This window comes from Ictidomys tridecemlineatus, chromosome 16 (assembly GCF_052094955.1).
Source record: "Ictidomys tridecemlineatus isolate mIctTri1 chromosome 16, mIctTri1.hap1, whole genome shotgun sequence".
NCBI classification, from domain to species: domain Eukaryota; kingdom Metazoa; phylum Chordata; class Mammalia; order Rodentia; family Sciuridae; genus Ictidomys; species Ictidomys tridecemlineatus.
In genome coordinates this window covers 47,367,978-47,391,129 of record NC_135492.1, presented here as the reverse complement: position 1 = coordinate 47,391,129, position 23,152 = coordinate 47,367,978, and the positions used below count along the sequence as shown (strand labels likewise).

At 45.2% G+C, this 23,152-nt stretch overlaps 1 protein-coding gene across 8 annotated transcripts in view; it reads left to right on the top strand.

Moving 5' to 3' along the window:
• Positions 1 to 23,152, top strand: part of Cntn4 (contactin 4) — an 819,812-nt gene that overhangs the window by 390,556 nt on the left and 406,104 nt on the right. For all 8 annotated transcript variants that reach the window (XM_040290063.2, XM_040290053.2, XM_078033565.1 and 5 more), the window contains one exon: positions 21,613 to 21,756. In XM_040290063.2, the coding sequence (XP_040145997.2) occupies positions 21,702 to 21,756 (55 nt within the window). In that variant the 5' untranslated portion in view covers positions 21,613 to 21,701. The remainder of the gene's footprint in view (positions 1 to 21,612; positions 21,757 to 23,152) is intronic.

The window sequence follows — 23,152 nt, the reverse complement described above, 5'->3', positions numbered from 1 at the left end:
CTTGTTGGTTTCTGCAGAGTGGCCATTTGTTCCAATCATGAGCTAGATTGTGTGGAGTTAGATAGGAGACGAACTTCTCTCTGTTAGCGTTTAACTTTGCATACAATGGAGTTGTATCTATGTATACCTATCTACCTACCTGTCTCTCACATTCTTTTTTCCTCTAAGGATACCCAAACAACCCTTATTAGTAATTTTTGATCTAAAAACTTTTCTTGATACAATAATTATATGTCTTTCACAAATTCATACTCAGCTCTGAAGAACCTGGTATCAAATCTTGATAAATGGACTCTTTCTCAGAACGCCCCCGTTCGACAATAATCATGATTATTTTAATCAGCTTTTTCCGTCACAGTGACCAAAAATAGCTGGTGAGAACAATTAGAGGAGACAACGTGAATTTGGGCTGATGGTTTCAGAGGTTCAATCCATAAATGGCTGACTCCCCAGCTCAGGGTCCAAGGTGGGCAGAGTATCTTGGTGGAAGGGCATGGAGAGGAAAGTAGCTTTGGACCTGGTAACCAGGAAGCAGAGAGAGCTTCGCTCACCAGGGACAAAATACAAATCCCAAAGACATGCCTCCAGTGACATCCTTCATCCACACCCTACCTTCTACATTGACCACCTAATTAAGCCATATCAGTGGATTCATGCACTGATCAGGTTAAAGCTCTCACCACCCAATCATTTCACCTCTGAACTTTCTTGCATTGTCTCACCCATGGGCTTTGGGTGGACACCTCCTATCTAAGTCATAACACTGGTTATCCCATAACTGCCACCTGTGCCCCCATTTGGGGGGAGTACTGGGATTGAACTCAGGGGTACTCAACCACTGAGCCCCATCCCCAGCCTTATTTTTTATTTTTTTATTTATAGACAGGATCTCACTGAGTTGCTTAGTACCTTGATTTTGCTTAGTACCTTTGATTTTGCTGGCTTTAAACTCACGATCCTCCTGCCTCAGCCTCCTGAATCACTGGGATTACAGGCGTGTGCCACCGCACCCAGTTGACATCCCCTGCTTTTACAATTATTCATGAGCCAAGCCTGAATGTGTTGGTAAATACTGGGGACACCGTCCTCCGTGCCTTATTCCTCTTGGAGAAGATGGAAAGAAGGCTTACCTTTATGCAGTCAGAAGTAGGCTGTGGCCATCTCAGCATCTACATTTATTTCATATGACTTTGATGCCACCAGAGAAGTTGAATAGAATTTTACCAGTCATCAAAAAACTCAGCAAACCTGGAGTAATTATGGATTTTTTTGCCAATGCCTTTCTCATTTCCTACAAGTCTTGCCTCTTACAGCCAATCTGTGACCGTATTCTTCCATAGCCGTGCCTTAAACTTATCGTGGAAGGTTTAGTGAAGAAGAACTGATATTGCATGAACCCGCTAAGAATGCAGTAAGAGTTAACTACTGTCATCAACATAGCCAGTGCCTTCCTAATTCTCAGGAATCAAGGTTTGGGGTTTTGGGGTGGTTTTTTTTTTTTTTTTTGCTTTAATTATTAATAGAATCCCTCATTGCAACCTACATATTACCATCATCTTAGAGAAACAGTAACACATCAAAGAGGAAGTGTCATAGGTGCAGTCATTCATGTACCTAGGGTAATGATGTCCATCTCATTCCGCCATCTTTCCTTTGCCCGATCAAAGTTCCTCCAATTTTCCCATGTTCCCCCCCCATTATGAATCAGCATCCACTTATCAGAGGGAACATTCAGCCTTTGGTTTGGGGGGGATTGGCTTACTTCACTTAGCACGATGTTCTCCAGCTCCATCCATATCAATGTTTAGAGCAGCTCAATTCCCAATGGCTAAACTGTGGAACCAACCCAGATGCCCTTCGGTGGATGAATGGAGAGAGAAATTGTGGTACATATACGCACACAATGGAGTATTACTCAGCTCTTGACCTCCTTTGATGTACGCTTCTCACCTGCAAATCGGTGGTACCCACTGGGAGACCAGTGTGGCATCCTGCTGTGACTCTGTGGACTGAGTTTGTCTTCCTGGTTTGGTTGAGATCTCCCAATGCTGTGGCTGAATCCTGGGCTCAAAGAGCTGGCTTGGGTTTAGGGACCATATCTTATAGAAACTCTTGTGTGCCTGAAGAGAAGAATCCCATGCCCCCTCTGAGCTCATGTTGGAAGGATAAACAGGAACGGGACACGTCTCATGGGAGTGGGTGTGCATACCCCAGCTCACACTTGTTCTCTGATTTCACTTGCGTTTCTTCTTTTCCACCACACAGGTGGTTGAATTCATCTATGCTAGTATTTTTGATGCGCTTTGGACATTTATTCCAAGAACAAGAACATGGAAACCAATGTTCTTGATTTTGAAACTCTGGTCCCAGGGTGCCGCCCGCCCCTCTATAAATAACTAGGAGAAGCCAAACATCCACTTTGGCTTCTAAAAGGAACCTAAAGGCCTTTAATACGTTCTTCCCAGGGGAGCAGCTGTCAAATCAGATGGTGACCAGTACACAGTAGCGGGATTTGTCGGATGTTTGGGGGAGATGCATGCTCACAGGGAGGAGGGAGAGGAATACGTGTGAAAAACGAGGTGCCCGGTTCATTGTGCTGAATTAGAGAAGTAGAGAAAGCCCTTCCTTCTGCAGATCCACGTCCCTGGAAGTGACCATTAGCTGAGATAGTTCTTACCAGTTTCCCCGTTTTCTATTACACTGATGACCGGACATTGATTCCAGCCATCTAGAAAGTTAATCTTGAATGTGTCCTGGATCAAAGCAGGCATCGAGTTGATTTAATTGAATGGATTATCATGTGGAGACGCAAGGAGGAAAACCCCTCATTTCGACTGGGAATGAAAGCTGTGTGTTTTCCTCAGCTATCAAACCGGAGCACTACATCAGATCGACGGAACATTCCATCCGTCGGTCCTGAATTGATGTCTCATTTAGCACCATCTGCATCCCCAGACCCTCTTCGGCTCTATTCCCGTGGGATCAAAATGAATCTTTAAGTCGAAGCACTTTAGGGACATCACGCCATGCCCGCGTGAATTCTTCCAAATGATCAAATGAAGGTTCACTAACATTTCCAGAATTATTGGCGTCTGAATGAAGCCTCTATCCTGAAGGTATTTGAGGGTATTAATTTCAGCCTCCTCTACAGTAAATGGGTTTATATTTCTGAGGTGCACCTTTTAGCCGAGCCTATATATATATATTGAATTAGTTTCTAATTGAGATTTAAAGCAGGAGAAATCGCAACATATTTTGTTTAGTGCACATTTCGGTTTGGGAAATACCCCTGGTCACCTGGGTGTGTAAAAGTGTGAAAGTTTCAGGTATCCTTTCACCCTGACACCTGAGCAGTGTGTTCAGCTGATATTAGATGCACACTTACCACACCAAGAAGGGACTTTTAAAAATTAAAGAACAAGGGCTGGGGATGTGGCTCAAGCGGTAGCGCGCTCGCCTGGCATGCGTGCGGCCCGGGTTCGATCCTCAGCACCACATACCAACAAAGATGTTGTGTCTGCTGAGAACTAAAAAAATAAATATAAAAAAAAAATTCTCTCTCTCACTTTCTCTCCTCTCTCACTCTCTCTTTAAAAAAAATTAAAGAACAAAATATTATTATACGTTAGGGATCAGCAAACTTTTTCTGCCAATGGCTAGGTAGTCAATCATTTTTTTTACTTGACAGGACACATGGTCTTGGTCCCACCCGTCACCTCTCCCTCTGTATCACAAAAGAAGTCATGTGTGATGCCTAAATAAGCAGACACAGTGTTAGGCAGTGGTTTGGGGTTTTGTTTGGTTTGGTTGCTCAAGGGCACTGGACTACTAGACCACTAAGCCACATCCCCAGCCCTATTTTGATTTTTATTTACAGACCCTGTCTCTAAATAAAATTACTTGGTACCTTGCTTTTACTAAGTACTGAGTTACTTAGTACCTTGCTTTTGCTGATCCTTGCTTTGAACTTGGGATCCTCCTGCCTCAGCCTCCTGATCGGCTGCAGGCTGTGGTATTTCACCTGTTATTTGTAAGGAGTTTGTCCAAATCTCATGATAAGGGATTTGGTCCTTAGCCCATACTTCATAATCTTTGTCATAAGTGGCACAAGACATGACCCCAAAGTGAATTCTGAGGATCTTTTGCCCTAGAAGATCCTCATGGATGAAAATGAACTCTCTTGTCAAGTAAATCTGGTAAATATCTTACAGAGCACCCCTCCTCTTAGGTATTGAAAGTCTATGTTAGTAAAAGGGCTTTGAGAGTCTTGCAGGAAGGTAATCTGTCTACCTAGATGGACGGTTTTCCCCCAAAAGGTGTAACCTTGATAATATTCTTATCATATTCATGCTGCAACATGTTTAGGTATCTGTGATTTAGGGAAACAACATGCCAAACCGATACGTTGGATATTAGTGTAGATGATCTTATGTAGACCTTTAGGGAAACTAGTTTAGATTCCCGAATCAGCTCACAAACTCTTGTCCACAAGGGTAGCCACCAAGGGAAAACACTCCTCTTCCCACATGGTTCTGAACGTCTCCAGTGCTTTCTTACATCCTAACCGTATGAGTTTCAGCTGTCAGTTTGAGCTGCGGGACATATTCTGCTTTTTCCTTAATAATTAATGCATCCAGGTTTAGAGTAGTTCCATGTATATTAACAGTGCCTACTTTCCAACATCCCGATGAATGAGGACTACTTTGTCCCTGCAGAGTATTCGTAATAGCAAAGGGGAGAAAAACATACAAGTTGCAATACCGTAGGATGAGTGCTCTAGTAAAGGAAACCGGGAGGCTGTCAAAGCCTATATGAGAACTACTACAGGTTCGTAGAAGGTTCCAGAATGCTTCCCCCAGATGTTCATCTATGCACCGCGTTCGGAGCTGGCCACAGAGGGGAAGAGACAGGTGAGCATCAGGAACAGAGAGTTAAGGACACGGGATGAGCAGGTGTATCCAGCGAACACAAAGTACGGCTGTGAGTTAGACTTGCGCTCCAGAGATGGGTGCGAGGTGCGGAAGGAGGGACTCTCCTGCCTTTGTAAAAGTATGTCAAGAAGGTTGAAGTGAGGACGGGGTGTCGGTGCGATTCATACTGCAGTCACTGTGCCTAGAGTATGGAGGATGGCGCCGGGTGCTTCCGATCGGGACCTCTGCCTGAGCACTCTTGCCAGGAATTGTAACGTGGGTGGCTCCGGGTTCCTACCTCAGACAGGTGGGAAGCGTCTTAGGTGATGATAAGAAATCAAGAGCCGGGTGATATGTTTTCCCCAGAACCATCTGCTGGCTCTCATCAACATGAAACTGCCTTTGCATTTGAGGGGTATTGGAAACATCATAAAGAGTGAATAATAAAAACCGATGTTTTTTTTTTATTTTGTTTTTTTCAATTCAAAGGAGGTTTTATTATGTATTTAGAGTTTGACAGCAATTGGCACCAGGGGCCCACCCTCGTTGGTACATGTGAAGGAGACAGTGGAGCACGCAGGCGGACCTGGGAGTGATCCTTGGCAACAGCAATTAACCTGTAAGAGCCTCGCCTTAGGTCTGTTTGAAGACGACAGAGCGGGAGGGCATATAAATATACACACGTCTAATTAGACAGCCTGCCTGTCCTTGGGTACCTGGACTGTTTACTTTCAAATGCATGAGATATTTCTGGAAGCTGTCCTCAATTAGAGTGCAGCATAATGGTGGATTCATTCAGTAGCCGTGTACGAAATATGTCCACCAGAATTCTGCAGTCTAGCACACTGAGACCCCGTAAAGGATGCAAAGGTTTCATTCAACATGTTTTTCTTCTGCAGAACAAATTAGACTGTCTTAACAAGGGAGATTTCCGACACACCAATATGCCTCCATGCACGAACTTAATGCACACAACGTAATTGTGTGCATCTCTCTATGGGCCTGTAAAATAGACTATAGATAACATAGGAAGCGTTCAGAAATGGGGATTGGGTGGTGAGCATCCCCGTGCTTTTGCATTTTGTAGGGAATTTCAAAGGAGACATAATGTGATTTCTGTAATCGGCACGTCTTCTGGCGGAATGAGGAATGTCTATTCAACACTGCAACTTGTAAGTCCCCGACGTAAGGGTACGTGGAGTTCTGAATGAGCGAGTGTCGGTTGTGCTAGGGGATTGGGAGTTCCACAGGAGAGAGGACAAAGCCCTGGTAAGGCTTGGGGATTGGGATCAAACAGACGCTTCCCTGGACTCCACGTCAGCCTCCTGGACACACAGAAGTCATGCATTTCTCCTAGAACGCTTTCCCTGGTTTGTAGGAACACGCTCAGCACAACTCCCAGACCCTCCATTGTGTGAGTTCGGGACAAGGGAGAATCTCTCTCGGGAGGAAGGGTTGCCAGAGCTTGCAAGTGAGACAGTCTGTCATTGCAATCTGATGGCTTTCCTCCGCCACTGCCAACAGCCCCCCGTCCCGGAGAGCATTTACTAGGAGTGGAGAACACAGAGAGAATCCTTACAGAAACATCTTTTCTTGTCGGTAAAAAAAAAAAAAAAAAAATACGTGTCGTCTTGTCACGGGGCTCTAGACTCTTGGAAGACTATTTCATTGTGTTTACGACCAGCCTCAAAACTTGCATCCCAGATCTGCGGAGGGTCTCGTCCATCACCAAGTCAGAACTTGAACCATGGGTACCGGGTGCCTCTCAAAGCTATTAGAGAACTGAATGCCTCCTACGACTTCAACTCTTTTTCTTCTTCTCTCTTCTGCCAGATGTCTGAAATAGCCTCCGTTTCAGAATCTACATGACCATAAATGGCAATCCCATCCTCAAAAAAAAAAAAAAAAATGTTTTCATACATGGATCCACGATTTCTTAGTTTCTCTTGTTACCCCAAAGGACTTGAGTTCCTTTCACCCACACCATTCCCAGGCTGCGAGTCTAAGGATGATGTTCGATGATGTTACAAAGAAAGTGGAATCATGGCAGCTGTTTCCATTTTCATATTGTTATCCTTCTTGACATGGGTCTCACATTGCCTTGCAATCAGAGAAAGGGGAAATTTAGGAACGCTAGTCAGTGAGAAATCTAGGGGAAATCTGTGTGCTATGTTTTTAGCATGCAAGGACAGGATTTTGGTTTAATGTATTTTTTTGTCTTCATGACAATAGGCAAGGTAAGCTCTGTTCTTTGCATACCTTTGTTGGACTGTCCGGCAGTCTATTTTTAATTAAATTGCAAATGAAGTAAAATCACTGTCAATAATGATTCCATCTTGAAAATCTAGATGTTGGTCCTTGCATATCATTTTGCTGGTAACCATCTTATTTTCATTGGGATCCTTGGATTTTTTTTCTGGAAATAACGCTACAAACCACCAAAACATAGCATCCACGATATGATGTATATGTATTTCTTTCAAGCAGGATAGCTTCACTTTCATAAAATCAGCTATAGCAAAGAGATGAAAAAAGCTGGTTTTCAGGCTAGGACGTTATTTATGCATCATTAGTATTATTTTGAAATAATTCTAAACATGCAAAAAAAAAAAAATGGTACAGAGTTCCCAAAGGCCCTTCACCCTGGTTCACATGGCATCTGCCAACTTTTCCCGCTGCAAAATTTAGTATTCTGTCCCAGTACGACCTTTAAACAAAGACACGTCCATTGCTTGATGTACTCAAGACTACATGGCCACTCTACCCTTTATAACTCAGTTTTCTTACTAAACAGTGAGTGTGCCGGAACCTAAAACCGTCTTCTGAACCACGGTGGTAAGAATTAACTCACTGTCCTTTAGAGATGCTTGGAGGAAAAGTCACTTTAGAACTGGGAGGGATCGCTCGGTGGCATTTTAAATAAGAACATAAATAGAAATGTTAAAAGTAGATTGGCGGCATGGGCTTATTTCACACCCCGAGCTATCGGGACATCTGTTCTATATGTGACAGTTGAGGCCTGAAATCCTGTTGTCTGGGAACCAGCCGGTGTTTGCCCGATTTGACCTAAGTCGGTGGGATTCACCAAAGAACGCTTTGATCACTTGCTACCTATTTGGGCTATTAAGCTAAGTAGATGGATGAACCATCCAATGGATATGGGCAATAAATAACTCCAATAACGGTCACATACTTAATCTCTGCTATTCGTATAATTGAGGGGGAGGGTCCCTGGACATGCTCACAATTTTGCAACCAACCAGATGCTGCAACTCGGGGTCATTGGTTGACCTCTGCAGAGAAAGGCAACCCTCACACCCAGAGGTTGACGGGCTTTGTACTGTTTTCCTTTTGAATGCGAGTGCTATCTGCTCTAATGCAATCCCATCAGAAGAAATTGGCCACTTACCAGGTGAGGAGTAAGGAGGGGGAGTTACCTAGAAGAAATAAGAGGCTCGAAATACCCCTCCCATACCTCTTCTCCTTGATAACTGGCAATAATCACAGACCTGCCCGCCCAGGTTACTGTGAGCCGTTGATGATCTGTGGGAAACCCGTGAGTAGTAACCGGCACCAGCAAAGAAGAGCTTGTTGTTTTTAATCACTGTGGCTTATGCCATGCCTCCGATTCAGATTTCCCTGCAAAAGACAAGCGAATAGAGGGGCAAGGGCTCACCTAGATGGTTCTTTTGAGTTTGCAGGAAGCTGTTGGAAAACTACAGCAAAGAAGAATTTGAGAGATGCATTCAATCATATGGAAAGACCCCCACTTTGGCATGTAGCCCTGGACTAGAGAGCAATAATACTGAGATGTGCTACGGAGAAAGTGTTGCAGGGGACAGACGAGGCAAGACCCCAAAGAGGAACAGGAAGCAGATTTTATTTGGCTGCAGCCAGGTTCAGAGGGCACAGCTTTCGCTGTAATCAATCAATCTGCTGAACCCCGAGTTCAGGTCTTTTCAGGACTTTATACCCAGCGTGTAAGGGGAGGGGCCGAGAAGTTCACAGTCTGCAGAAGTTCACATAAAAGTAGCTTTTTTTTTCCCACTGTTTTGGGAAAGTTAACCCTTCAAGGACAACACCTGAGAAGGAGGGAGTTTCTTCTCCCCTTTCTTTCCCCCTGCCAGATGTTACCATGGAGCCCGGCTGGTAACTTCTCTTATCTTGGAAATGTAGACATCTCTGTGAAGCTCCAGCACAAGGCCAGAGGATATGATAAAGGATTTTTTTTTAAAATCCCATTTTGCATTTGCAGACATCCTTCTACAAACTCCTATACTGGAAACATGTTTGTGAAAAACTGGTAAAGGGGCGTCCAGCACCTGGAGTGGCGATTTCTTCCAGGCCAGCAGCCAAGTGAAATAGAGCAACAGGAAAATAGGAAGTTTACCTAAACTTGAGCTCTTTTGTAGAGACTCTTTTGCGGATAGCCCTAAAATCAATTTATGGTGAAGATTCCTGGAGAAGCTTAATGAAGATTTTCTGTGGAGGATGGGGTGTCACTACCAAAGTTACCCTGGTTTTCAAAAAGAAAAGTTAGACATTAAAAAAAAAAATGGATTCAAGGGCTATTAACCCTTTGAATTGCACATGAAGACCCGCTCCCTGAGGAAAGGACTTGGCTACCTTTGGTGTGGTACCCAGCCCTCCTCCTGGTGCCTGACAGAGTGCAGGTATTCCACAGGTATTTTTAGAGGAGTGTTCTAATACAGCATTTAGTTTTGTCACCAATTGCTCAGGATGTAGAATGCAGGATGTGTTCGCCATTACCCGAGAAAGCTACACCTGCACAGCTCGTATTATGGCTTCAGTAAGAGTCTGAGCCTTATGTCCCCAGACTCTACTTATGATGAGGAGGTGACTTCTGAGTTTGCCCCAGGTAAGACGGTGCCAATATTAAGACTCTGCTGTGTGTGCAGCATGTCGCTACATCCTTCTACTTGGCTCATTCTGTTTATTTCTCTAGAGACTTTAGAAGCCGGTGGCCATGTCTTCATTTTACAGACGAAGATCAAAAATATCTTATCTAAAACAATGCATATAGGAGATTTTTTAAAAAATGAACATTCAAACCAGGCATGGTGGTGCACACGTACCTGTCAACTCAGGAGGCTGAGGCAGGAGGATCATAAATTGGAGGCCAGCTTCTGCAACTTAGTAAGACCTTGTCTCAAAATTTTAAAAAATAATAAGAAGAAGAAGAATGGGCTGGGGATGTGGCTTAGTGGTAGAACAAAATGGATTCAATCCTTAGTACAAAAAAAAGAAAACATAAAAAATTGATCTTAGGTCTATCTCTAAAGACTGTATATATGCTAATTGAAATCATTGTTCATGCTTTGAGCTCCTTTATAGTACTCTATTAGTTGTTCCCGCAGTGGAATTAAATAATCTGGAAGAGGCAGGACCTGTCTCATTTTTTGAACCATCCCACCACACACCAGTGTCTAGGAGCCAGTGGATCATCTGCTCCTAAAGCCTGGGGAATTGCAGAGTTGGTTTAACCCGCCCCCTTGGTACAGACTATCATCATGTTGTGTGTTTCAGTCTGAAGTCTTACTTCTGCTTCTGATTAAATAGGAACAGGCTCCGGTGGAGGCTGCTGGGCGTCTGATGTGGCTGTCGGAGCAATCGGTGAGCCGTGGGTAATGATGAATAGACTAGCCAGCCTCACTTTCCCGGGAGCCAGCTGCCTTCCAGGAGAACCCCCCCCCCCAAGTCACAGGGCTCCTGCCTCGGTCAGCCTGACACCTAACGGATTGGGGATGGTGTGTTTCGCGCCTACCTTTAACTCTTCTTTAGTCGAGGTGATTAAAAAAAACGCCTGTTGCTGTCTGTAGGTGGAACACGCTTCATTAACAGTGATTTATTGGCGAGTTTAGCAGAATGGGCGCTCTGCAGCACACGGGTGGGCAGAAGAAAAATAAACGTGAGATAATTGCTAAAAAAAAAAAAAATTCTTCTTCCCTCCTCCAAACTGTAGGAACCCGCAAGAGAGTTTGCAAAGTTGGGTTCCTGCACAGCTGGGAAGTCCTCACTGGCTCTGCCCTTGATCTGAAGCCCTCCACCTCCATTCTCCTCGAATGCCCAGGAGGAAGCCCAAGGATCTGCCCCTTGGCAGCCTCTGTCACCTCCCAGGGCCAGCTGTCCCATCTCCCAACCAGTTTGCCTCCTCTCGGCGCCCCCCTTTCCCTTCTAGCAGAATCCAATTCTAAAGATTCTTCCTCCCCCTGTTGTCATCAAGAGCGTCTCCACCATTCCATCGCTTGGCCAAGGTGGACAGGGAAGGCAGCGGAGGCTAAATAACTTGCCCAAGGTCAACAGCTCAATGGCAGAGCTGGGGCTTCAGCCTGGCTTGTGGGATTCGACAGCCAGGGAGCTCAGCCGCCCAGGGGATTTGTGTTTTACCTGCCACCCGTATTGATGTGTGTCGGGTCTACTTGAAATGCCACGGAGAGAAAATTCTGGGGCTTGCCCTGGGGCTAATCGGGAGAGAGTGCCATAATCAATTAGCGCTGTAGGAACACTCCACTAAACAAGGGTACAGTACAACCTAGAGAGAAAGACGTGTGCTATATATTTTTATATAGAACTATATATTATAGATATTTTTATATATTGCTGTTGCTTGCTCTTCTGATAATAAATTGTCATGTGACTATTATTGGGGGGAATTCCAACAGGCTGGCGCAGTGTTCATGCTCTGAAGTCGAACCTTAGGGTTTACTGCAGGGTGATGGACATAATCAACATTTTGCTGGTAGCAATTCTTACATGACGATTAGGAATTTCGTCCAACTGCATATTGATGGACCCATATCGATGTATGCTCTGGTCAGCATAGTTTGCTGCTGTGGCTAAAGGACCCGACCCAAACCATGGCAGAGGGGGGAGAAGTTTATTTGGGGCTCACGGGTTTAGAGGTCTCAGTCCATAGAGAGCAGGCTCCATTCCTCAGGGCCCAAGGTGAGGCTGAGCATCATGGCGGAAGAGGGTGGCGGAGGGAAGCAGCTCACCTGGTGATCAGGAAGCAGAGAGAGAGATTCTACTCTCCAGATATAAAATATATACCCCCAAGGCCCAGCCCCAATGACTCACTCCCTCCCACCCCACCCCACCTGCCTCTAGTCACCACTCAGTGAATCCCATGAGAGATTCATTCACTGATTCGTTGATGGTTATACCCCAATCACTTCTCCTCCAGACCTTCTTGCATTATCTCACACGTGAGCTTTTGGGGGACACCACATCTAAACCCTAACAGTGCATAAAATGGGTACATACCAATATGTAAAATAGAACTCAATAAATACAGGGGGGGGAAAAGTTCAGAGTTAGTCTTGCCTCCACTACTTATGAGCCTCACTAGGGGAAATTTTACTTAACCTGTAAGATGGATAATGATAATCTTGTTGTCTATTTTAAAGTGCTGTTTTAAAGACGATTTGAGCTCAGACACCGTGCGGAGATGGCTACGGCATAGTAACTGCTCTATGAGTGACGTCTGCTTTTTATCATTTGCTGGGTCATTCTGTATTGTGTTCTGTCCTTACGTTGCCTCCAACATTATTTAAAAGCGTGGCCACTTGTCTCTTAATGCTGTGCATTTACTAACTCGGTTGTAACGGATACTCCCCATACAGGAAGAATTCATATATATGGATAGTTGTTTAGAGAATCAGTCGCAGCTTGGAATATATAGCTTTTCAGTTTCCTACCAAGCAGTGTGACAGGGCTTGAGACACATATCTGGTTTGCAGATGGACTATGAAACTTACTCAATATCTATATGTTCCCTATAAGCAACATGTATTAAAAGATACAGACAACAAGGTCTGTTTGGTCATCTGGACAGCAGTCAGTCTAGCAGCACATTTAATTTTGAACTTTTGATATATACTTAGAAACCTGAGCACATAAAGACAAAAGTATTATCTACAAGGGGGGGAAAAATCACTACCCAAACAGAAACACAAGCAGTGTACTCTGGGGCTCAGCCTAAAAAATTACTAAACAAATTATATGATCTAACTGTATTTGGGGAACAGTAAAGCAAGGTGTGAGTGTGTGTCCATCCTTGTCAGTAATTATGCTAAAGAGGTGAATTATCATCCACAAAATAATCATACAGAAGAGCAAAATAGTCAATCAATAGTAGCATAAGCATTTTTTTTTTTTTTTTTTTTTGTAAATGTGTCACTCTTCAGAAACGCAGCTCACTGACTCTGCAGAAGTAATTCCTTCATGGGAGAGAGAGAGGGCTATGTCCATGTGTTCTTTTAATACAAGTAAAAATTAAATAAAAATGTGAAAGGTGGTAACACTGATTACTTCATGGAGCTATAGGTAGTGGATATGTATTTGTGGCTTGGGGTTAAGCTTCCTGTAACACTATCCTACATGGAATTTAAAAGCCATGCATCTCAAGCAGCCCTGGTGCATGGGAAACGGATGTCATCTGAGCATTCTGAGAGGCCTCAAATGGCTTTGCTAATGACCAAGCTGTGGTGGCCACTCTTCATTCAGGCAATTAAATGCATTTTGAACGTACATCCTCTCCTAGACCAATGCAGTTCAGAGTTTCCAGAACTCAACACTCTGGCCTCCTCTGATTGACGCAGAAAAATTTACCCAGAAAGTAAAATGGACCACTGAGCCCAGAACCCAGCGACGCTGAATCTTAGTCCAGTGATCTTTTGAAACACTGTCATTTTGAGGATGACTTTGCATTTGAAAGGTGGACTTTTTTTGGTAGCAAAGTTCCAAACAGCACAGTCGATGAACGTTTTATGAGGAGGAAGGGTATTTAGAAGTGGATAGTGGGTATGCACTTGAAAAAACGTTGATATAATCATTTTCAGATTAACTCTGTACAACTCCGTGGTCTTTCATGCTGTCTAAAAGAGATCCTCGGGCTGGGGCTGTAGCTCAGTTGGTAGAGTGCTTGCCTTGCATGTGTGAGGCACTGGGTTCCATCCTCAGCACCACATTAAAAATAAATAAATTAATAATAAATTAATTAAAATAAAGGTGTTGTGTCTATCTACAATTAAAAAGAGAGAGAGAGAGAGAGATCCTTGCAGAACTGAAATGATGAAGTATTGGCTATCTGTCTTTTATTTCAGTGTGTTTCTGCCTAATAAAGTCATCATATTTATTTTCTATTTTGGGGGGTCTGGGGGAGTACCAGGGATTGAACTCAGGGGCACTCGACCACTGAGCCACCTCCCCAGCCCTATTTTATATTTTATTTAGAGACAGGGTCTCACTGAGTTGCTTAGCAGCTTGCTTTTGCTGAGGTTGGCTTTGAACTTGCGATTCTCCTGCCTCAGCCTCCCGAGCCGCTGGGATGACAGGTGTGCACCATTGTACCCAGCAAAATGATCATGTTTCTATTTGGAGTCATCATAAATAGAAGACACCATTTTACCTAGAAAAACTTTACAAATGGGGAGAGGAAGTCCATCTTAGTTGACCTTCCATCATTCATCAAGGTTTCTACAATGTGATCTTGATAGAAATAGCCCATTGGGTAGGATCTAGGGAAGGATACCACCTTCCCCATGTCTACCTCTGAATTAACACGGTGGCTTCCCAAACATTACACAGTCCTTTATGTCAATTTTTTTAGTACTAGAGATTGAACCCAGGGACACATAACCACTGAGCAACATCCCCAGCTCTTTTTATATTTTACTTAGAGACAGGGTCTTGCTGAGTTGCCTATGGCCTTACCAAGTTGCTGAGGCTGGCTTTGAACTTGCTGTCCTCCTGCCTCAGCCTCCTGAGCCACTGGGACTACAGGAGTGCACCCATGCACCTAGCTGTATCTTCTCTCTTTTTTTTTTATGATCTTCACATGCTTAGCACAAGCATCCAATGAGACAAACCAAGAAACGTTCATTTCTGGCAGACTACTAATTGCAATATAGGACTGGAAATATTTCTCTTGTTTTTCATAGAGAGCAAAGCGGGTACAAGGAGCAATCCAGTCAGCTAATTTAATTGCCTGATGCAATTGGAATTTTTAGTATCCAAGAAGAACCTGTAGGCCAGCTACCATAACCACAGGAAGTACAGGCGATCTGTACTGCTCATTTGATTTCTAAGCTCACTTGTACAGTCAATCATCTTTTCTACACAGGTGTGAATTTATAGTTATCTCCGTGCCCAGTGTCCTTGACCCACAACTTGGAATTCTGCATTTCACTATTTGAGTCATGGGCATTCAGTAAGTCTCCCTCGACGGATGGAGCCTTCGTATTTGACTGTCTGCCATTTTCCTCTGAAATGATCGGCACGTTGCTTTAGGAGGAGGAGGCTTGTTTGATCTCTGGCTCTCTGCTCGGTTCTTTGCTTCTCCGCCGTGGTGATTGACTGCACCCCTCATTAGCTAATTGCCGAGTTAGGAAATGCTCAACTCCACAACTGGGAACCGGGGGGGATGATCCTTTTTAAAAATTCCTGCTTTATTAAGAATGGCAGCCCTCTAAATAGTAATTATCGAGAAAACAATGTGCGCCTTGTGCCTACCCTTGGGGCAGAGGAACATAAGGTCACAGTGACAGAGGAAGACGTTGGAGTTCACGCTGGTGAAACGCAGCATCCCGAGGAGGTCTCCGCTCTGAAACCCCAACCCAGGCTCGGATTCATCCTGTGAATCCTACACTGATTCTGTGCTTTGACTGAGTGGCACCCCGTTGTACATCTGGAGGAGGAGAGTGTGAAAAGCAACCATAAGGTTGTCACACGTTGCTCTTTAAGAGACCGCTGGTTTCAGCCAAGTTCGTGGCTCTTAGCAAAAACAAAAATGTTCAGTACTTGAAGTAGGAAGAGGTGGATTGAAGGACTGGCTTTATTGATTTCTGGGTGTTTAACCCTGGGCAACTTCCATGAGCTCCCATATTCTAACTTCCTACGCTGTGGCTTTAGAGAACACGGTGATGTGTGACCCCAGGGTCATTATGAAGTGCATGTAAAAATGCACAGAGCAGATCCACAAAAGACAGTGAGGTCCATCTATTCCCTCATTTGTACACCACCTCTTCTTGAACTGCTTACTCTACTGACCATTTGTTCTGCTAGGCGTGTCTTACATAGCAAAAAGGAAAACGGAGATTCCTACTTTCTTTCTTTTTAAAATATATTTAATTTTTAGTTGTAGTTGGACACAATACCTTCATTTTTTGTTGTTTATTTTTATGTGGTGCTGAGGATCGAACCCAGGGCTTCGCACGTGCTAGGTGAGCGCTCTACCGCTGAGCCACAACCCCAAGCCCAAGATCCCCACTTTTATAACATTAAAAAAAATCTTTCTGGTGGGCACGGGACGGGAGCTGAATTTGAATATGAGTCTGAACTGTAGTAATAATGATGCATTTACAAAAATGCATCTGTTGCCCTTTACATCAGACTTGAGAGGAAGATGAGGCTTTCCGGAACAATCCCCAGCACAGAGACAAGCAGACATGTTCACACACACACACACAGAAAGAAAGAACTTGGTTACTTAATTCCAAACCCAGTGTTTTCCCGCTTTGTCTTCCCGGTATGAGACCTTGAGAAAGAAAAAAGGTGCTCCGTATTGGACGCCTACTTAGCCATGAGAGATGTGATTTAATGAACTTTTGACCAGAGGAGAAAAAGCAGAGAGAAAAATGGATATTCTGTGCTTCTGGGGATTGCTCGTGAAGCATGCAGGGATCTCAAATGGGTTGGGGTCTTTTGGCTGTGGAGGGAGGGTCATGCCTGTCTGGCCTCTGACTTTCAGAATCAAGCCTAACGTCTTTAATGCACAAGCCACGTTCTGACTCAGCTTCCAGACCCTGACTCCTGACAGCAGGCCCTGTGGGGCTGCGTTTCCCAAGGGGGGGCTACCTTGTCACTCATCCTTGCCGTAAGAATGGGAGACAGGTATCACCATCGCAGTCATTTTACAGATGCAGGACTCCGCCGGAGAATGAGGCTTCTCACTGTCTTGCATGACTGTAACTTGAGCACTAAGCTCCAGGCTTCTTGCCTGTGTGATGTCCCTGTCACTTGCCTTGGAATGCATTTTTGTCCCTCTGATGTATCCTGGAAGACTCCGCTCACGCAGCCCTTTTGGAGAGATTTTCTTTACGCACTTTGCAGGGAACCGCAGCCATGGGGGTTTGATTTGCCTCTGAAGAAGTCAAGTGTGAGCTCATCAAAGAGAAGGCCCAGCCTCTCTGGCCTCCATCTCTGCAAAACCTGGCACTCTTCTTCGTGCCACATGATACACACTCTTCTCTGTTGCACCGAGTTAGTTAGTGCTTTCTGGATACCAGCGCAATTCTAATTTAGCAAAGTGTACGTACGGCATACGACCAGGCTGTAGGTGCGGATTCCCACAGACTGAGGCTCTTGATGGAAAACGAAATTATGCTTTTTTTTTCTCGGTCCTTCATAAAACTGAGATCTTCGGTGTGACTATTAGTGTCAGGGGTGTTGGAAGGGTGGCAATAAATTTTGCAGTGTGGGAACACACACACACACACACACAGGTAGAATTCAGTGAATCATCTCCTTCTGGCTCAGAAGACGAGGCTAGTTTCGAGAAAGCCACCAAGGTCTGTTTCATCCTTTGGCTTCTTCCCCAGGATTTATGAGTCTCAGTCTTGGGCCAGATCTCAAAAGTTAGTGCTCAGTACACTAGCCTTTGTTACAGACACCTTCCAATAAACCAGAGCGAGCTCAGAGCTGCGGGGAGATCTATGGCTACCATAACTCTCCCCTCAACCTGTGCCTTTCTGTCTGGCTCTGGCAGCAAAACTGAAATGATGACACTTTGCACCGTGCACCCCATCCCCACCTGAGATGCATGAATCTTCAAACTCCCTTCAGGAAACCCGGTGCTTTGGTTATGATGCCCGCTAGACAAAGGTCTGTCAAGGATCCGGTTATTTCTGACCAGTGAGGGCCCAATCTCCCATACCTGAATGTCAGTAAATGTGGCTAGGGTTCTTGAATCGCACCCCCCACCCGTCCTTGAAAAAAATCTACAGCTTTTGAACAAAACACACGCTGCAAAACCGTCTCCTGTCGTGAACTAAATCTCTGTCCTGGAACTGGATACACTTCCGAAGGTAGTTTTAACTGTTTTGAGAAACTGCTTAACGTGGTCGATCAATCCGTCCCCCAAGATTCAAGATGGCATTTCCCTCGCAGGATTAATTATTCATACCCCGATCGCTGGCTGAAGACATTAATAGTTTTCATTGATCAGCACATCCTGTTTATCTGAAACGGACCCATCACCGTGAATGGCAGGCAGAAGGCGATCTGAACAAATCCCATCCGAGACACCCCTGGCTTTCAGTCACGTCAGCGGATCAGAGGTCAAGGGTCCCTTCTGTTGTCACGGCGTATTAGGTCGAATGTTGGAGAACTGAGCTATTTAAGGGCACAAAACAGGAACCCAGGGGCACTAGACACTGAGCCACCTCCCTGTCTCTATTTTGCATTTTATTTAGAGACAGGGTCTCACTGAGCTGCTTAGCACCTTCCTTTGGCTGAGGCTGGCTTTGAACTCACCATCTTCCTGCCTCAGCCTCCCGAGCTGCTAGGATGACAGGGGTGCACCACCGTGCCTGGGTGTGATCTCAAAACAATAAAACATCGGGGCTTTCACAATCAGTACGTACCAAATATACACACCAGAAATACTTACAAGTTTTGTTAATTTCTTAACTATTATCAATTGTTTTTTTTTTAACAACTAAAAAATACTGAGAGTGAAGGAATGATACTGCCTGGAAATATATGTTGCTGTGTAGTTTTTCAAAGAAGTTTTATTCACTGAATCAGGAAGTTTCCCTCAAAATGACTTAGAGAGGGATGGGGCAGGATTGCAAACCCAGGATCTCATAATTAGTTACTGCAAGAGTTGTGACAAGATAATATAAATGGAAGAAATGATCTACAGTAGAAGGGGTAGAGAGAGAAAAGGGGAGGGGAGGGGAGGGGAGGGGAGGGGAGGGGGGATAGTAGAGAATAGGACTGACAGCAGAATACATCAGACACTAGAAAGGCAATATGTCAATCAATGGAAGGGTAACTGATGTGATACAGCAATCTGTATACGGGGTAAAGTTGGGAGTTCATAACGCACTTGAATCAAACTGTGAAAGATGATGTATTAAGAACTGTGTAAGGTTTTGAACGACCAACAATAAAAAAAAAAAAAAGAGTTGTGAATAGAGAGCTGGACCTAGTAAGGTGGCCCTTGCCTGAGACCGGAATGGCTCAGGAGACCGAGACAGGAGCATAGCGAGTTCAAAGCCAGCCTCAGCAAAATCAAGGCGCTAAGCAGCTCAGTGAGAGCCTGTCTCTAAATAAAATACAAAATAGGGCTGGGAAAGGGGCTCAGTGGTCAAGTGCCCCTGAGTTCAACCCCAGTACCCAAAAACACAATGCTGCACACCTGTAATCCCAGCAACTCAGGAAGCTGAGGCAGGAGGATTGCAAGTTCAAGGCCAGCCTCAACCACTTAGGCCCTAAGCAACTTAGCAAGACCCTGTCTCAGGGAAAAAAAAAAAAAAAAAAACCAGAAAAGAAGCCGCAGCTGTGGCTCAGTGGTTAAGTGCCTCTGGGTTCAATCTGTGTTACCAAAAAAGAAACAAAGAAAGAAAGAGGTGTAAAAGAGAATACCAATCTCCTGATCTTGCTAACTAATGAAAAGGCTCCTCTTTCTGACCCCCCTGGGCGCACACCTGTGGATGGAGACTCTCAGGCCAAAAATACTCCGTTCCTGGATCACGTCGTATTGCATTGCAACGATGTGAAGTTGTGGGTGGCTCTTCTCACTGGAGGGTGAGATCCTGGAGGGTGGAGAGGGCCTCTTCCTCATGGGGCGGGTCCCCTGTGTCTTTCTGGCTAGCAGAAGGCGCCCCATCTGTGCGTCCGTGCGCGGCTGGCGGTGGGCTAGACTGAGAAGGCGGGTGGGTGGGTGAGCGAAAGCAAAGCTCTGTTTTCCCAGGGTCACATTGTGGACCTTCAGCAACGGATAGCGATTTGGCCTTGTTGGAACGACACGACGTTGAACGAAAATGTTCAACCTGATGTCCAGTGTTTTCACTTGCAAAGCACAATACTGTTTTCAGCTTTTCTTTGGAAAGATGTGGGGGCCCCTGCCATCCTGGATCTGTGCCCCCCCCCATATGCTTGCCATCTGCTTGAACCGAGCAGCATCTGTTCCGTTTACCCAGGACGTACCTGAGCTGGGGCGTCAGTCTGCCTCCCCGTGGACAGGGTTGTGTGCTTTGTAGATTTTAGTACACCAGAAAAGGTCACCTCTCTTTACTCCAGAATTCTGTTGTACGATCCCTGGCTGATGAGAGAAGTGCTGTTTTTATTCATGCTCTGGGTTTCTCCAAATGAATATCCTAGACAGTTGCTCGGACCTGGTAGGAGTTCTGTCATTGGGCCACGGAGCTGTGTGTTTTCCAGTGCGTTTTGTATTAGTTGGCTTTTCCTTGCTAGAATGAAATACCTGAGGCAGGCTACTTAGGAAGAAAAGGATATATATATATAGCTTATACTCCCAGAGACTGAAGGTGCAGACAGCATGGTACAGGCTCTGCCAAGGGCCCTCAGTGGGTAAGAAGGGTGCGTGGGAGAGATGGCAATCCCATCAATAGTTAAAAAGTCTGGGTGCAGTGGCGCACACCTGTCATGCCAGTAGCTTGGGGGGCTGAGGCAGGAGGATGGCGAGTTCAAAGCCAGCCTCAGCAAAAGCCAGGCCCTAAGCAACTCAGTGAGACCCCCTGTCTCTAAATAAAATACAAAAGAGGGCTGGAGATGGGGCTCAGTGGTCAAGTGCCCCTGAGTTCAATCCCCGGTACCCCCCCCAAAAAAAATTTAAAAAGAAGAAAATATTAACAAAAGCCAGAGACTAACTCAGGAGTAGGGCTTGCTCTCAGAACACCTATCCTGTCACAAGAACTCGGGGATCCCAAGAGAGACACCACCATCCCTTCTGAGGGCAGCTCCTCCCCCCCAACCCCAATGACCTAATCACCTCCCACCAAGCCCCACCTCTTAAAGGGCCCACTACCTCCCACATCACCAGAGTGACGGCCAAGCTTCCAATATACCTAAAGCTTTGGGGGAAGACCCTCCGGCCATATCCAAACCATGGCACATTTTAACAACAAAACACAGAACACAGGGCAAAATACGTTCGAATCAATGGTGACGTCACAGTCCCCATGCATATTTCCATTCTAAAAAAACTGGGAGGATGACCTTGAAGTCCACCCAAATTAACCCTGTCTACTCTTCTGTTCTGCGGTGACTTTTCTGAATCTGTTTTTTTTTTTTTTTTTTGGGGGGGGCGGGCTGTGATGGCTTGGAAAATAAATAACCACGAGGCCTGACCACTAAGTGGTGGAGAAAGACCTTCCACTGTCCTGGTAGGAAGTAGGGAGCATGCCTTATCTTCCCTCAGTGACCACAGAGACGGGCCAGCCGGTGCAGGGCCTGGCCACCTGTTCTTTGCCATAGTATGCTTCCTAGCCATAATCGAAAGCGGTGTGTTTTTTTTTTCCTTTCACCCTCAGCCACACTTTTCCACACAATGATTTTTATTTATATTCCAGCGGAGACGCGTGTGCGGGGACCACAGGGAGAGGGATTCCCCAATCTCATCGCAGCGTCTCTCTCTCTCTCTCGTCTTCCACAGATTAAAGGTTGCACCGAACTTAAAGAAGAAGCAGTGATCCCCTTCCCTCGTTCCTGGGCTCGAGACTCCCCGGACCTCGGAAGCTGAAGATGCGGTTGCCATGGGAACTGCTGGTCCTGCAGTCCTTCGCGTCGTGCCTTGCAGGTAGAGTGTCGTCGTCGTTTCAAAACTTTTTTTTAATTATTTTATTTTAAAAAGAAAAATTAAAAAAAAAAAAGCCACCACTGTATGTCACACTGATTCCAAAGCGGGCCTTGGCTTGGGGTGGCCATGGTCCGATCGCGGGCGCAAACACTCCTCTGATTGGCATTTGCAGACGCGGTCCAGGGCCCCTTCCTGATGGGCTTGAGGCCGCTCTTTTCGTCGTCTTCCTTTCAGAGACGGACATGGAGGGTCCAGCTCTCTGTCTGGTCCTCTGAGAGTCACTGGAGCCATTATTCAGCCTGGAAGTTGTGATTTTGCTTCATGCTGCCGCTCAGTTGCTCGGAGATATTGGGCCTGAAAACCGATAGAGTCTGGAGTGTGGCCTCTTTGGATGTCAGTGGATGGACGTTTACCTGGGTGGCTCTTTCAATGTCCTCGCCGATGTCACTCCATCTTTTGACACTGACTCCTTTTATGCCCATGCACCTGTGGTCTCCAAAGAGCAATTAGGCAGGCGGTTTTTAACCACAGACCCATGGCCGGCTACGGGAAAAGGGGCTTATAACACTTCAAAGGTGCTGTTTATGGCTTTTCCAGTTTATTGGAAGATGGAGCCCTGGCCATTGACATCCCCTCTCGTTCTAGCCCAGCCCGCCCTGGGTCTCTGTCTCCATGTTGGGATAGATTGCATCTTCCTAGTTAAGTCTAATGAGCACAGTTGATCTACTTTGATTTTGCAGAATGTCAAATCCAAGAAAGACACCTAGAGACTTTTTTTTTTTTTTTAAACAAAGCGACTTTGGGATCCCCCAGTATCTGGATGCTTGCTTTCATTTAAATATCGCTGAGTCCCTTGCCTTGAGACAGCCCTGTACTGTGATCTGGGAGCTGAACCCCGAGCGAGACAGACAAGCGGTTGCTCTGTTAAATCTATGTGAGCTTGGATCTCTAGCTCCTGACACCTCGTTATAGCCAACGTTTGCAATTATGATAAAACCCAAGTTAGCGATGATAGTCCTGACGCGAATCACTTTGCTCCGCGTCAGTCACTCGGCTGAGCACTTGGTATCCTTAATCTCGTGTCACTCTCCAGTGACACCTGGGAGGTAAATATTTACCGTCTGTTTTTACTCTCTTCATTACTAATATGATTACAGAAGCATCAACAGAGTATTCAGGAACTCAGGCAAGGTCACAAAGTCTGCAGATGGGAGAGCAGAGACTCAAAATTGAATCACGCTGCGGTCTTGACCTTCAATTATTCTCGACATTCTTGGACCTGTCCATTTGGCCCATTCAGGGTTGCAGATTTACTCTTGAAAGTTTATGTTCTTCTAAATGTAAACCTTTGTGCATTTGCAAATCTTCTAATACATTCCAGACTTACTTCTTACCA